The 15,237-nt window shown below is 37.8% G+C and overlaps 1 protein-coding gene across 1 annotated transcript in view; it reads right to left on the bottom strand.

Moving 5' to 3' along the window:
• Nucleotides 1-346: 346 nt before the first annotated feature.
• Nucleotides 347-15,237, bottom strand: part of dock2 (dedicator of cytokinesis 2) — a 106,759-nt gene continuing 91,868 nt past the window's right edge. The window contains exons 36-51 of the mRNA XM_028009243.1: nucleotides 12,390-12,480; nucleotides 11,759-11,869; nucleotides 11,134-11,223; nucleotides 9,807-9,911; nucleotides 9,456-9,597; nucleotides 8,807-8,888; nucleotides 8,565-8,649; nucleotides 8,127-8,213; nucleotides 7,059-7,235; nucleotides 6,160-6,243; nucleotides 5,924-6,061; nucleotides 4,695-4,822; nucleotides 2,363-2,567; nucleotides 2,092-2,197; nucleotides 1,374-1,522; nucleotides 347-1,015 (exon numbers count right to left, since the gene is read on the bottom strand). Coding sequence (XP_027865044.1) covers nucleotides 953-1,015; nucleotides 1,374-1,522; nucleotides 2,092-2,197; nucleotides 2,363-2,567; nucleotides 4,695-4,822; nucleotides 5,924-6,061; nucleotides 6,160-6,243; nucleotides 7,059-7,235; nucleotides 8,127-8,213; nucleotides 8,565-8,649; nucleotides 8,807-8,888; nucleotides 9,456-9,597; nucleotides 9,807-9,911; nucleotides 11,134-11,223; nucleotides 11,759-11,869; nucleotides 12,390-12,480 — 1,843 coding nt within the window. The 3' untranslated portion in view covers nucleotides 347-952. The remainder of the gene's footprint in view (nucleotides 1,016-1,373; nucleotides 1,523-2,091; nucleotides 2,198-2,362; nucleotides 2,568-4,694; nucleotides 4,823-5,923; nucleotides 6,062-6,159; nucleotides 6,244-7,058; nucleotides 7,236-8,126; nucleotides 8,214-8,564; nucleotides 8,650-8,806; nucleotides 8,889-9,455; nucleotides 9,598-9,806; nucleotides 9,912-11,133; nucleotides 11,224-11,758; nucleotides 11,870-12,389; nucleotides 12,481-15,237) is intronic.

The raw sequence follows: 15,237 nt of genomic DNA, 5'->3' as shown, positions 1-15,237 counted from the left end.
TTGAGCTTTAGGGCAAATGACAATATATAATAAAATTTGTCTATGCACAATGCTGTTGGAGGAACACCCACAAAGATGTGTTCCTACAAAATATTATGTCAGCAGTGCTGAATGCAAAAGCATGCCTTAGTTTTCAGATTTTTCACAGATAAATTTCTTTAATTATGCATCCTTTCCGTTCCACTGTGCAGACACGTGCTCTTCCCAGATGGTCTTTTAGATTAAATCCCAATTTAACGCAAGAGAAAAAACTTCATGTCAAACTTTGTGGTTGTAATATGAGAAAATATGAAACAGTGCAAGGGGTATGAAGACTTTTTGCAAGTGAACCCAACATCACAGCATATTGAATTGGTTTACACAAAACGTACAACAGTCTGACTTTATTTTAAAGAAATGTTTCACAAATAGTACCTCAAACATACAAAAATAGTGAAATGGATTTAAAAGAATGAAAAAATAGAACAGCAGATTAATCTCCCTGTTTGTCGACTTTTTTTTTTCAGTGCATCAAAGCTGTTTGCCATATTATTCCAGCTCGGAGTCCTACGTGAGGACATGGTACCCTTTACGCTTTACTGAATTATCACTTTCTCATTACTGTCTGTCATCGCTGGGCTGAAACCTGTATAAGAAGATTTTTAATCAGCAGCATCAGATGGCTGGTTTGTGTTTGCTTGTTCTTGTAGAAGCTTAATTGATTCAAAAGCTGCAAAGTGGCATTTAGTTTCTGTGAAGTGTCATTCAAACTACCAGGAAAAAAAAGGTCCCCCAATAAAAAAAAGCCTTTATTGACAGTTTGAATCAATTCAATTAAGCAGCAGAGATGCTGGGAGTGACAGACAGACTGAGAGTGATGTGGAAATTTGGATATGGAAGGAGGTTTAAAACCTTGTCGCAAAATATGTGCAGATAAATGAATAAGGCAAACAGAAGATTATCGAAGGACATTTCAGAAATGATTGTCAGCGTCCTTGGTTGGATCACTGGGCTTTGGATCTTCTGATCTGGAGCTCTGTTAAAACAAGCATGACAATTTAATGTAAATATAACTTTCATTAATGAAGGCAAAATGCAATCAAAATAAATGCTTATGAACAAAATGTCATCTTTCACCTTTTTGTTTTTGCTTAATTTTGATTTAAGAGAGCTGAAAATGTAAATTCAAAGTACGTTTGGATCTCAGTACAAATGATGCGTTCAAAGAAATGGATGAAGACCGTAAAAATGTCCTGCACTGCAAGGCACCGTTCAATTGATTTAGCTACTGAATAATTTAACTTCTCTTTAACTCTTACATGTTTTTTACAGGTTACAAATGTCTAATTAATATGCCACTGTAAATGATTAAACGTGTTGTCCTGTTTGTCTACCTTGGACTTAAAGAGCAGGTTAATGACGCCCTTTGAGCGTCTGTCTGCTGTTCGGTCAGATGTCCCGGAGGGAGACATGTTCTTGCTGTCCCTCTTGGCTCTGGCTGCGTCCACCTCTTCTCCCCCTCCAGCCACCGACAAAGACAGACCTACAGAAACCAAGAAGCATGACTCGGTGCTTTATTATCTTAAAAACAACTCCTCTGCATTTACTGTGTGTGTTTTTTTTTTTCATTAAAATACTTTTGGGAAAACATTTTTGCTCTTGAAGCTGTTCTGCTGATGATTATCTGCTACTGCTAAAGAAGTGTGTTTGCTCAGATGTGGCCAGCAGTACTAATCACAGTTAGTGTATTAACATGGCCACCTGTGCTGGCTCAGCTTGTCTGAATGTGGCAAAAAGCCAGCAGAGCATCAGTGAACAGTGCTGTGATGCACCACTACAAGTGCAAGGTCATGTAAGTGATAAAATGACAGAAACTGGACAGCATTGGTGCATTTCTCTAAAACATTACAACATTTGTTTTTTTCCTGCTTCACATCTGGCTGTGTGTTGTATTTCAGAGCCACGTTTCCATGCTTGCCAGCAGTGGAAATGTCTTTTTTTCCCCACCCTGGCCTGGGTTGTGTTTTTTTTCAGCCTGACATTTTCTCTCAGGCCATGACTTTCTGTTTTGACATCACTGTCCAGGCTCAGATGATTCAGTGCTTCTGTTACCTGTGATGGCTGGCAGGGATCGCGAGTTGGCATTGGTCAGTGGCATGTTTTCGGCGTTTGGCTCACACAGGTTGGTGTCGCTGCGGAACTCCTGCTTCTTGGACAGCTAGAGGGAGACAGAGATCAGAAAACTAAACAGCAGCTCAGCAAAGGCTCTGAAATTTCTGGCTTGAGTATTTACACTCAGCCTCCCCCTCTTCCTTTCCCCTCCTCCTCCTGACGTGCATGTCCTTATAATCTTCTGTCTTGTTCTACAGCCAATAACACTCACCCGTTTGCAGTCCAGCGTGCTCGTCCTTTCTCTCTCCTCTGAGATGAAAATCATGCTGCTTCTTTTCTTCTTCTTCTTGCTCTTCCTCAGTTTGACCTCTGCATCACCCACCGTCACCACGCCCTCCTCACCTATGCTCACGCTAACACTACCGCTGGAGCGGGGCAGAGTGGAGGACCAGGCGTTTGGTGACTCAGGGATGTCCCTTAAAAGAGACACAGAAAAAAGGCACAAGTTAAAAAATACTATCTTAGGATACAGACTACTCAAAAGACAAATTAAAGGAATGCTTTATTCAGACTGCAGCCTCAAGTCCATTCAACACCCAGAATATATTGATCTTGTCCGCTCAGTAGCAGAGGTGATTGTTATTCAGTATAAGTAACTTTAGTGTTATTAAAACTGGCAACATTTGCAGTAGAGGGGCAAAAATGAGACACGTGCCTTAACAGGAATGAGTTTACAAGTTGGAGGTCAGACATTTTTTTTCGATGGTCAGTGTTACTACTGCCAGTATGAGGCAAAACCTCGTCTCTACAGAGGTTACAATGATAGTCAAGCTACAGAAATTTGCTGTGTTTCCCACAAATTATGAAGGACAGCCTGTGAGGCAGGCAGTTTCTCTAGGGAAGGTGGATAGCACACCTATCAATAGGACAAGGATGATCTCTAACAGACTCTGCAGAATGACTTCCCGCAGTACACTGCTGGGACTCTATGAGGGTAGCTCCTCTAGGGAGCCCTCTGATCTCTTTCACACAGGAGAGAAGGTTCACCTTTTGCATGAATGACACATGTGAAATGATGTCAGGAGCTGTGAAGGAGGCTATGAGGCTTGTTTCATCATCCAGCATGGCTGGTTTAGTGGGGATAAGTGATGATTTGGGGAGGTAAATGCTGGCTTCCATTAAGTAACAGGGTTGTTCATGCAGACGGAGTGAATTTACATGGAAATATCATTATTCGTTTCTTTATTACCCCTAGAAGCAAAACTAAAAATGGCTAATTACACACAGGACAATGTTGGAGGGAGTGTGGAAACCATATGGCAGATCATTTTCATGTCTTTAAGGATTATTAAGTCCTCCAGCCTTACTGGCAGGAGTTCGCTGGAATTATTCACTTAATTATTGGTCAGAACACAGAATATAGCTTTTCATAATATATTTTGGAGGAGCTATTCAAAATGCACTTGGAATACAAATATTTGCTAAAAATAATGTTAGCAGCTGGTACAAAAGCAATTATGAGGGGATGGCAAAATAAGGACTCGCCAATAAAAGAGGAATACATTGGAATCATAAAATGGAGAGGATTACTTCCTCAATAAATTTAGGTATGGGAGGATTTATTAAGTAATGGAAGAAATTGAATAAAAAATTTCATACATAGGTCTGTATTTGTCTCTGAAGCCAAATATAAAAATGGGTATTAAATTAATTAAGTAAATATAAAGTTTTGATTATTTTTTTTTTGGCGAATGCCATAGTAAAGCATAGGATGAGCGTTTTTTTTTCTGGTAACTAACTACCACAAACTATAAATCAGATTTTTATTTTTGTGTTGAATGTCTGTTTTATAATATATTCACCACCAATGACTATGATAAAAATAAAAATAATGAAAAAAAAAAAAAAATTTCTGAAAAATTCAACAACTGCACAATTCTTAAGTAGTATAAGATAAACAGTATTTCAAGAGAGCAGCTCTGGTAACCAAGAGCCACAAAGTAAACATCTGATTTTTACTTTTGCAAAATTTACCAAACTGTACATTTCTTGTGTTTAAGCAGATAAGCAGCATTTCAAAAGAGCTTATGTTTTATCCAGTACAAAACCTTATTATGGGACATAATATGTTCAGTTCAGGTCAGGTTGTACCTCAGATTACCCAGAAACTGGGTGACATCCTGGTCCAGAATTGGGAGGACGTTGCTCTGGAAACAAGGCCTTGTTGCAATACAATTGAGCTTGTCAAGCATGTATTCAGAGATATGGAGGTTAAAAATGTACTGAGTATCATTTTATCAGTTTGTACAATAAATAGATTTTTGGGTTGTCTTTGAATTTAGTTCTTTAAGGATTGATTAGTTTCATTTCCATGAAATGAAGTGGAATCCATTTGTTCCAAGACATTACCCACTCTGTATCAGTACAAATTAATTTTTCCATTGCAAGCTGATTTGTTTCCTTCCTAAAAGTATTCATTTAATACTTTTTAGCAGCGTGTTTATCAGTGTTGACGTCAATATTGTTTTGCTGGTAAATAATGCATCTTTGCAGACTGAAATGACAGGTTAAATGTCAAAAAAAGCTGTAAACCTTTAATCTACCTGTCTGCATGAGCCTTGGTTGGGGTTCCACATTCAGATCCCTGCAGTGAAGAGATGGAGATGATGGATTGTCGAAAGGAGCGCAGCATTGAGCGAGGACGAGTAGACTTTCTCTCATCCAGATCTGGCTGCAGAGACACAGAGAATTCAAAAAAAAACTTTAGTACTGATTGTGTATAAATGGTAGCTCACCTTCACAAGAAAAACACTTATGTAAAGCAGAAAATCACATACTGTCTCAATAAACAGCATTAATTTGTTATTTTTTGTTTTTTAAAATACTTTTCTTAAAACTTTTTAAATTATTGCCACTCTTGATAAAGGTGTGTAAGAAGGTTTTACAAAACCTTTTAAGTATTTTTTTTTTATCAGAGTGTACAGTGTGGTGAAACAAATCCCGAAATAAGAAATCATTTCTAACACACACATTATTGGCACTAATATCGTACAAAATGAGAAAAACTTTGAGAACTTGTGACCGTGAAGTGAGACAATTTTCACAGCCATGTTTCCAATCAGATTAATAACAAAAGGTTAAAAGCTGCTAGAACTGCGGCAAAGAAAATTGGACGAAACTAAAATCAAGGTTTTCGCAATCGGAAAAAAAAAAGAAACCATGAGGATGATGCAATGGAGTGTAGCAAAGGGTCATTAGAAGCTATCTACACGATAAGTAATTAGAGAGGCAAGCCACAGCCTACCATCACAAACATAAATGTCTCATGTTACTGAAGTCAATGTAACATTTCCTGGATGTTACCCTAACTGGTTCAAATGAGCATATGGTTGAAATCCAAGGGCATAAAAACAATAGGAAGAGTTTGGTGTAAAGCAAGAATAATTTTTAAGACAAGGACATTTTTTTTAAGAATCTACAGTGAAATCTGAACATTAAATAACAGAAAACCATGACTAAATAAAACAAGACATCATGTTCTATATCAGTGTCATTTCTTATAGAGGTCAGATATTTTAAACACTTAAATAAAATCAATTCAACTTTATTTTGGCCATAGAGAAATTTAAAAAGTACAAAACTCAACTACTGTGCCACTCAAGAGGTTAAAGAGTATTTTAGAGTAGTTTGCCTCAGCAGACTAATTTATAACTTCATTATAAATTTCCATTACAGTAACTCTTGCAACCAGCCTTCCAGGGGCAGACTTGTGGATTTCACAAGTAGTAATTTTATGTCTTTTCCCTTTATATTATTTCTAATTAATTCTTACCAACTCTCTCACGCCATATTCCTTCTCCACTTTCTTCTTCAGCTGTTTGAAACACTCCTCCATGCGCTCATGGAAAGGTCGCAGGTCGTCTGTTACTCTCTTCCCATGCAGAGAGATTCCTCCACCGAGCAACGGGATCTACATATGAAAATTTATGATGTAAACAGAACAAACACACAGAAGCAAGACCACAAACATGGTGGATGTCCATATATTTGATTGAAAGTGCTCTGTACCTGCCATGCGATGAGGTCTTTGAGCCGGAGAAGTTTCTCTCGATCTTCTGGGTGCTGCAGAGTGTACTCTTCTGTAAAGAATGCCTGACGGAGAAGAAATATTCAGGATTTGGTTAAAGAATATAACATAAAATATCAGCTGTAGCAGATTGCAATGTTGGGTTTTAAATTCAAAAGGTATTGATTTTAGCACAAGCTATTATTCAGGATGAGGTACGCAGACAAAAATAAAACATATTTGACAAAATTAACGACTGCAAAATGTGTCCCAAATCTTTGTCAAAGCTTCAGGACAATGTAAAGAGTTGACATATTAATTTGTCGTCAGTACTGCCTTTGATCTACAGCCAAACTCCTGAAGATCAGTCATTTTTAAGGAAACATTCTGGCTTTAAATTTTGCTTCAGTAATTTTTTCCTGACTCTCAGACTGCAATTATTACTAAATCATTTTCTACAGTGTCTTATTGAAGTATTTATACCCAATGATTTTTTGTATTTGTGTCATGTATTTGATGAATTATTATATGTATTTATTTAGTCTATGTGACTGGTCAGTACAAAGTAATGAAGTAGTGAAGGAACATGATACATGATTAATGTTTTTACAAATACAAATCTGAAAAGCTTGTCCTGAACGCATGTCTCCTCTAGATTTCAGCATTAAGAGATTGAAATCACGGCGCATTCTTTTCACTCCAGTTTCAATCAGATCAGATCTCACATCACAATTAGGCATTATTCTGTGTTTTTCTGTCATATCAAATCACCCAGAAACACACTGCAGTTTGTAGGTTAGCAGAAGCAAAATGTTAAAAAGCTCAAGGGTTAAAATTCATACGGACTTATACCCACTGAAGTAAATCATGATCAAGTGAAAGAAGGGAGTATTTGAAATACCTTTTCGTATTTAGCAAAGCCTCCCATGACAGCTGGATCCACAATGCCATTGAGCAACATGGAGAGTGGGTTGATGGGTAGGCTCCAGTCAGCCTGATACTGGTTGATCATGGTCAGAATCTTCTCATTGGTGGACTCCATGGTTTCTATGGCATTCTCTAGTGGAGACAAAGTAGTCTGGAAGAGGACCGTGATGGAAAGAAGAGAAAATAAAATCAGCAAATGAAGGTTGTTAATGAAGAAAGTGTGTTTTTAAAATTTGCCATGTGGTTTATTGTCCTGGGGGCAAGTTGTAGGGGACAGTCGCCCCCAGTGGGGGTGAGGGTTGGGGAAGAGAAGTAGTAATATGATTTACATTCCTTGAACTGAAGGCCAAATTCAGTATTTTTAAAAGATCAAAACTGCATTTGTCCTTAATTTAAAATACTTAGATAATCTGGCTATTTCTGCCTTGAACAGAGACGTAATCTGTATACTGTTCAATAGTTTCTTAGTGTGGAAAAACAGAAGTCCACCGCCACCATGGTTTGTGACATAAAAATCAGGAAGGTAATCTGAATATATATATATAAATCAAATAAATCAAAGGACATATTTTGCAAAATTTATATACTGCACATTTTCGGACTTCCACTTGGCTTTCTACTGCTTCTAAAAAGAAGTGCTTTAAAAAAAAAATGCCTAGACACTTTTTTGATCACTGGAAAATGAGCCGTTTCCGAAACCCCCCAGTTGTTGAGTCACATTTGACTGGCACTGCACTGTTTCCTAGCAACCTGAGCCAAGTCCAACCACACACCTAGCAACCCAAGTAGAGTCCAGCCTGTCACCTAGCAACTCAAGCTGAGCTTCAGTGCATTTGGTCAGCTGGATTTACCGCTGACCAAAATAGGCAGAACTGACCAGACTTAAATCTTACTATCCAAGAATGATTTTGTGCAAAAAATGTAGTGAACATATTTTGCATAGCCCGTAGACCTATCCTAACCTTCAAGGAAGCATGATAGGCCGCCTTTAAACATGATTAAAGTGAAACATAGCGTAAAACCACACGTCCCTCAGACTCACATGTTTTATGTCTGTAGCCTCAAACCAGCGCAGGATCCCGGGCAGCTTATACACAGTGGTGAAAGTGGTGCGTTCGATCCACATGGACTGAAACACAACAGAGTAGAGGAGAGAAAAAGAGGAGAAACTGTTGATAAGTTTCTGACACTTGTGAATACCTTATTCCATTTTGTAAAAACAGTCTGAACTCTTATCAAACACTTCCCCCTTCATTTTATCTAATTATCTCAGTTTTTCTTCTGAAATATTTACACATGAGCTGGTATTATACCCTCTAATTGCGTACTGTTCAGCCTGCAGTATCTATAAAACTGTTATCCAGTAAGCAAGGAATTATTTATTTTAGAGTGAAGACAATGCAAATTTACAACAGCGCTTGAAATCCTTTCACAGTCCCAGTGGTTGAGGCTATGAATCGACTTTTAAGGAGTAACTCACAGCAAATTCATTGTTTGGGTCCACAGGTCCTTTCCTCACAGGCCTTGAATAATGGAAACGCTGCACATAGTTGGACTTGTAGAAGCTACAGAAAGAATCAGAGACCAGGGTGAAAATAAGAAACTAATTAAAAGCATAAAAAAATAAGAGAATGATGTAGAAAATTACAATAATCAGAACTATCAATATTTGCAAAAATGCACAATTCTTTGTGTTAAAATGAGTTGTAAGACAGCACTGACTTGATGATCTGGTCAGGGACCGGCTTGTTTTTCAGGCGAGGAGGGATCTCCAGAACTGGTTGCACAGTGAAACACTGGATATCTGGTTCAAAATGCTCAGGAAAACAATACTTTGAATGTGACACACACTGTCCTTCTAAACTTTTGCCACCTTGATTTATGTAATTTATATTTTTTGAGCTCTATAGCTGAGATTTATAAGAATGCAACAAACAATTGTGTTCAGAAAAGTAAAAGACCTCACACAAAGAGATTTAATGCATCCATTTCCTTTTAAACAAAGAGGTTTTTATTATATATTTTATAAAACAATACATCTCCACATAGCCTACATGCTGCCTACAGACAGCATGAAAAATGTGTCCTCATATCTCAGGAACAAAACATATATTTGCATTTTCAAAGTTCAAAATCTTAAGTCTTGGAGAGATAAAATGCTTTCCCAGCAGAAGGTGGGCAGACCTACCTAAAAGTGATTTTGACTTGAGTGACCCAATTGTTTATTAGCACCACACAGCTGCAATGTGCCATTAAATGTGCATTTCTGTGTTCATTGGTCCTGGAAGGCTGCAGTCCATCTGCTCCATTTATATTCCCTGCTTTGTATGCACTTATAAAGATTAAAGCAGATTAGCTTCGTTAAGGATACACTGCAGTGGAGAGTTCTTGATGTCATCTCCCGGCATGGTGGTGGTGTTAAGGCGCACAGAGCTGGGAAACTGGCTCATCAGCTGGTTCTGGAAATCCTCTCTGCGCTCATACTCCTTGCCTCGGTGGATAAAGACCTTGTTCTGAACCAGGAAGAAAATAACACATAATAGTTGTGCTACTTGTACAAAAAAAAATAGGCTTTGCATCTTATGGAGTACAAAATATTTCACTTTTACTCCTGCACTTTTACTGCATTTACATTATTTAACAGCTTCTTTTTTAGAAAACACACAAAATTGAGGTATACCCCTTAATTTTAGTGATTTGCACCAGACATATAACTACAAACCCTGATGAAAGGAGGGTAGCCTTGTCCATAAAAGCCCACTGCAAAGTAGTCTGGCTTAGGTCTCAAGATCTTCATAATATTCTCGTAGAACTTGGCTTGTTTTTCCTGCAGGGAGAGATAAAGAGAGAAACCAAGGATGTGTCCGGGGGGAGAGTTTCAGATGTGCAATGTGTGCAGTCAGGCCAGTTTAATCAGCTCACGCCAATGACAAAGCTACCATCAGCAGAATGCTGGACCTGTGAGGATGATAGATGCAGAAAAAAACCCAGCACCTTATCCAAGGGCAATGCCTGTCATTTATATAACCACATAAATTCAGCAACAGCTGAGAGAGCCGCGGCTGCAGTCATAGAAGGAGAAAAGGAGTAGTTTTTTCCATTGTTGGAAAATGGGTGGTTTTTCTTTGGGAAGCTGTGAGATATATGGAGTGTGAGGGAAACAGCAGGAGAAGAGAGAAGCTACAAGTTAGGATGTGACCTGGTGCATTCGAGATAAGAAACAGCAGTTACAGAAAATACTATCACAGCAGGTTTATATGCAGCTTCAAGTAAGTAAAGAATGGTGATTGAAATGCCCTCTAGACATAGTTCAATCCCTCCAGTTTTTTGTATTTCCAGGATTGTGGATATTCCTGCAAAATCAACAGATTCCTGGATTTTTTTTTACACAAATACAAAACTGAGTTTTTGAAAATTTTCCAAAAGAAATGGTCAAAGCATTTGGTTTAAGTGACGCTAATTCCCTCCTGCAGATTAAAGTACTTCTTACTTTTACGACACTGCTGCCTTTTACGACTTGTCATACATAAATGCAAATATTACAGAATTTCTTGCAAATATTTCTAAATTAGCACCACAAAATCTGAGTTTGACTGCAAGAAATCACAAAAACAATTTGCTAAATTTTGAAGGGATTGATATAAGTGAAAAGATATTCAATGTTAAAAAGTAATTATCGATTGGTATTTATTAATATTTTAACAGTTTGTCCATGGGTTTTATCAATCCATTCTGGCCCAACCGGCCCTTGAGAGCATTAACAGTCTTGATGTGGCCAAAAATAAAAATGACTTTGACACTCCTGACCTAAATGAACCTCAGAGGCTGACTCAGTTTCTCAAAACTTTAATTCACCACAGTCTGAACAAGCAACAGCCTGCGGAGAATCTAACCATTACTATTTCAAAGCTGTTTCCTTCAAGTAATCTAACATTGGAAATATCAATAAAGAAAATAAACAGAAGACAGCTGGGGATATGAGAAGCAGTCAAACCATTGATCATGACTGCTGTGTGGCTGATTTGAGGTTTAAAGCTATGATCTATTACCAGTCTCTTGCTGAGTAGCTCGTAGTCAAAGATCTCATTTTCATACTGCTCTGCTAGCTCCTTGCACAGAGTGATGGCCTCTTCCCACATCTAAAACACGAAAAAACAAAGAACAGAAACAGAACAGTGGGTTTCAAGACGATCTGCTGATGAACTCAGTTCAGAGAAGTTATCATTTTCTGTAATAGAGCCAACAGTTTTCATGCTGTTTTTTTTTTTCTTTTTTAGTAGATTTGCTTATTTATTTTCAAAGCAACTGACAATGATGAGTGAATAATGGGTGACATAACTAGCTGCTTGAACACAAAGAATGAGCCTGTATTGTGAAAACACATAACAAAGAGCTTAGATATTGTTAAGCTGTCATTAAATTACAATGTGTATTTGTGTAAAGTATAAAGGTCTATTAAGTACAATTTAATTACTAACTTTCTGTTGCCTGCTAATATATAGAAGCAGAGTTTATAATTCTTATGAATCATCTTATGAATAACAGTCCTTATTACTGTTCTACACTCGGCTTATTGGAAACCTTTAAACATATTGCTTAAGTCTTACGGAGTATCAAATAATAACTTACACTATCCATGCATGGTAAATTGCATACATGGGCGTCAGTACAAACCTTGCCCTTGTCGAAGTAGTCAATGATGGTGTCATAGAGCGTTTCTTTGAGTTGTCGCTGTGTTTGGGAGCCATGGAACTCAAACTGGGGGCTACACATGTCATCAGACCACTGGACCAGAAAGAGACATGTTATTTATCAACTTTTGACAATTATATGAAATTCATCTTTTGTGATATAACCAAGACATACAGGATATATGTCAAAACATCAATATACATCTGCTAAATATTTAAATTACATCATATGTTTTAAAGATTTAAGTTTCTAATAATGTGAATGACTTTCCATGCAAGCAAACTATGCTTCATTAAAAAAAAACAAAAAAAAAACAAAAGAGGTGAAACACAGTCCACCTCACGCATGCACATCCGCTCACGCACAAACACAATTACTGTGCAAGTGCGCGACATCAATCACCATAGTGATATGGCTGCAGTGGCCAACGCAGAACCATAAACTAACCTCGGGGCTTCATCATTTGGAGGCCAGCGACGTAGCAACCATTTATCAGCAAGTAAAGAACTCTCTCATTTGTTGCAGGCAGACAAGTGATTAGGCCGAGCGAGGCAGCGGGTGCAGCATTACACAACAAAACATATTGGCGTGTGTTTGTGTGTGTGTAGCTTGCCTTGAGCAGCCGGGAGTGCAGCAGAAGGGTGTAGGCAGCCTCTGTGTAGTTTTCGCCCTCCAGGTGAAGGTCTCGTAATTTGTACAGATACCTAAACACGCACAAAGCCACAGAAATTACTTTAAACATCACTCCACTAGATGCCAGTGTTGGGCAGCTTGAACATCTGCAAATGAAGAATTAGACAAAGTGCACAGCTGGTATCAGCATTACTCTCCACACACAGCACCTTGAAATATGAGCACAGCACAAGGTCATTGAAGAGTATGCATATGCAAACAAGGCACAATGTATCTTTTTTATAAGTATGACAAAGTCTTTTCTACGCTTGAGGTGAAGTAATGTAATATACGCCACTTGAATAGAAATGGTCTTTAAAATCTTTCAGGGACTCCCAGAGGGAAAACTCTGCGTGCATTAAGAGTGGGTTGCAGGTAAAAAGGTGCTTTTAAGAGACACAGTCTTTAATTTCATCTGACTGGGTGGAAAACGCTCAAAAGAGGGAACTATTCACCATCAGATGGTTAGTGAAGCTTTTTAGAGAATGTGAAATTGTTTATGATAAAAAATAAATCGAAATGAATCAAAATTTTAAAAAAATAAAGTGCACTGAGAATTCAACAGAGGATGATGCAGCATCTCTATTTCTAACATAAAGATAGAATAAACATACAACATGTGTAATCTTAAATATTTACTCACTGAGCCATAACATCAGAATTTATGTCTTTTATCAAAAAACGAAAACAAAGACAAAAACATTTTGAGTAGTTTGTCTGGGTTCAGAATGTGTACATCCTATTTATCACTGAAGCAAAAACGCCATGCTCCAAACAGTAAAAGACACTGACAGCAACACTGCTTTAGTTATCAAGAGCAAGATTTGTCATCATTTATTAAACATATCTATCATGTCTTTTCCCCTATGTAAATAATTGGTCATCTAGGTAGTCTGCAAGACATATGTAGTGCCGTACTGTTGTCACTGCAGCATGTACTGTCACAGTAAAATAAGGTAACACTATCCTCCAAATTTGTCCATTTACTATTTCATCCTACTCTCTGGCAGTTGCAAGCACAATGCAACACGTGTTGATATTACTAAGGTGCAGCAACATGTCAAATATGTTGGTAAATATAGAAACACTACAGGTTATGCATTTCTTGCCCTTAACAGGTTTAAATTATTGTTTTAGTGAAAAGTGAAACAGGGAAAACCTCAACAAAAAGACTGAAACGTTTTGGGCCTAACGTATTGCTTAGCAGGATGCAGGATTTATGTGAAAACAGGTGCTGCAGCTATAGTAAAAAATTCACAACATCATCAAGCCGGGTGCAGCCATGAAAAGTAAACAATAAAGTGTTCCGGGGGTTTACTGAAGTTTGTTATCCTAAGTGGAAAAAAAAAAGGGGGGGACTTACTGGGAAATCGTTCCAAACATTTTCATTTTAATAAATTACCAAAAATATAAAAAAAGAGAAAGTACAGGAAAGAAAGCCAGAATGATTATGTTAGAGGGCAGGAGGCATGTAGCCAAACTCTATTAACAATTTCAAGAAAAAAATCTCAGTAATTTCCCAGTGGGATTTCCTGCTTCAGCCCATACACCAATAGTTACACTACTTTGAAAAAGTATTGACCCCGTTACAGATTTCATAATTTCATCAATTAAGGGAAGCCTCCAGAACGTTAAGCTAATACTTTCAATGATTATTTGCTTTGTCTGAAGAACTGTGTTACCTTCCAAAAAGACAATCTTTTGTCTTATTAGTTTGTAAATATTTTCCTAAAGGTTTATGGAATCATCAGGTTATCTGTTGGCAAATATGAAACGAGCATTTATATGTCTTGTGCATTAGGGCTCTCTCATGAGTTGCACAACATATCCAGTCTTTTTCTGAATCATGAACACTCACCTACTGAGGTAGGCGAGGCCTCATTGCTTTGATTTCCTCAGTTACATTGACACAAATGACTATTTGACACCACATCACTTTTTTAGTTTCTACTGAATATATTTCAGATGTACATGATCCGTGTCATCCTGCTGGTTGGACCAACTAGTTGAGTTACATTTGCTGCCATTTGTACAATACCACCAAGGATCCTCATGCCTACTGTCCTGCATTTTATTCACATTTTCCTACTACGACACAAATGATGTCAACATTTCATCAATGTCTGTGGAATACTGCTAATGAATCATTCAGTTATGTCTTGTGTTGTAGCAAATCCAGAAACATGCAGGCAAGAGAGATCTTGGGACTGGGGATGATTCTCCTAGTTGTATGCGTGTCTGTTTCCTCATCCTTCTCACGGCTCTGTTTGCATCTGTCTCCCTGCACTGTGTGTGAGCTTCTTGTTTGCTCATAACTTTACTCCCATGGCAAGCACAGCACTGACTTTTTTTTGCTTTGCATTTTTTATCTATTCAAGGTTTAGTAGGCTTCTGAGTTATTAAAAGACATCAGGTCCTCTGAGGAGACTTGGGCTGAAGACCAAATAGTTAATGGTAGTTGGATATGTTGTGGGGTGGCAGCGGCTCAGGAGGACCATCCTGTAACCAGTGGGTTGCTGGTTAGAATCTCCCACTCTTTCTGTCTGAGTTGTTGTGTCTTGCACAAGGACTGATTCCAGGGTAAAGTGCACTTTCTCAAGTGTTTATACAAATGTAGGCCACTTACCACGCCATGTAATGATGAGCCATTAGTCTACACCGCAAACAATAATTTTTTGATAAGAATATTTAATTCTGCTTTCTATAACAAAGCTCTTATTTTCAAACCTACTAGAACACACTGGTGGGTTGCTTTACCAAAAAACTCATAAAAACATTATGAATGCATG

Source organism: Xiphophorus couchianus, chromosome 23, assembly GCF_001444195.1.
Source record: "Xiphophorus couchianus chromosome 23, X_couchianus-1.0, whole genome shotgun sequence".
Lineage (NCBI taxonomy): Eukaryota > Metazoa > Chordata > Actinopteri > Cyprinodontiformes > Poeciliidae > Xiphophorus > Xiphophorus couchianus.
The sequence above is the reverse complement of the archived record's forward strand: the minus strand, read 5'-3'. Positions and strand labels throughout refer to the sequence as shown.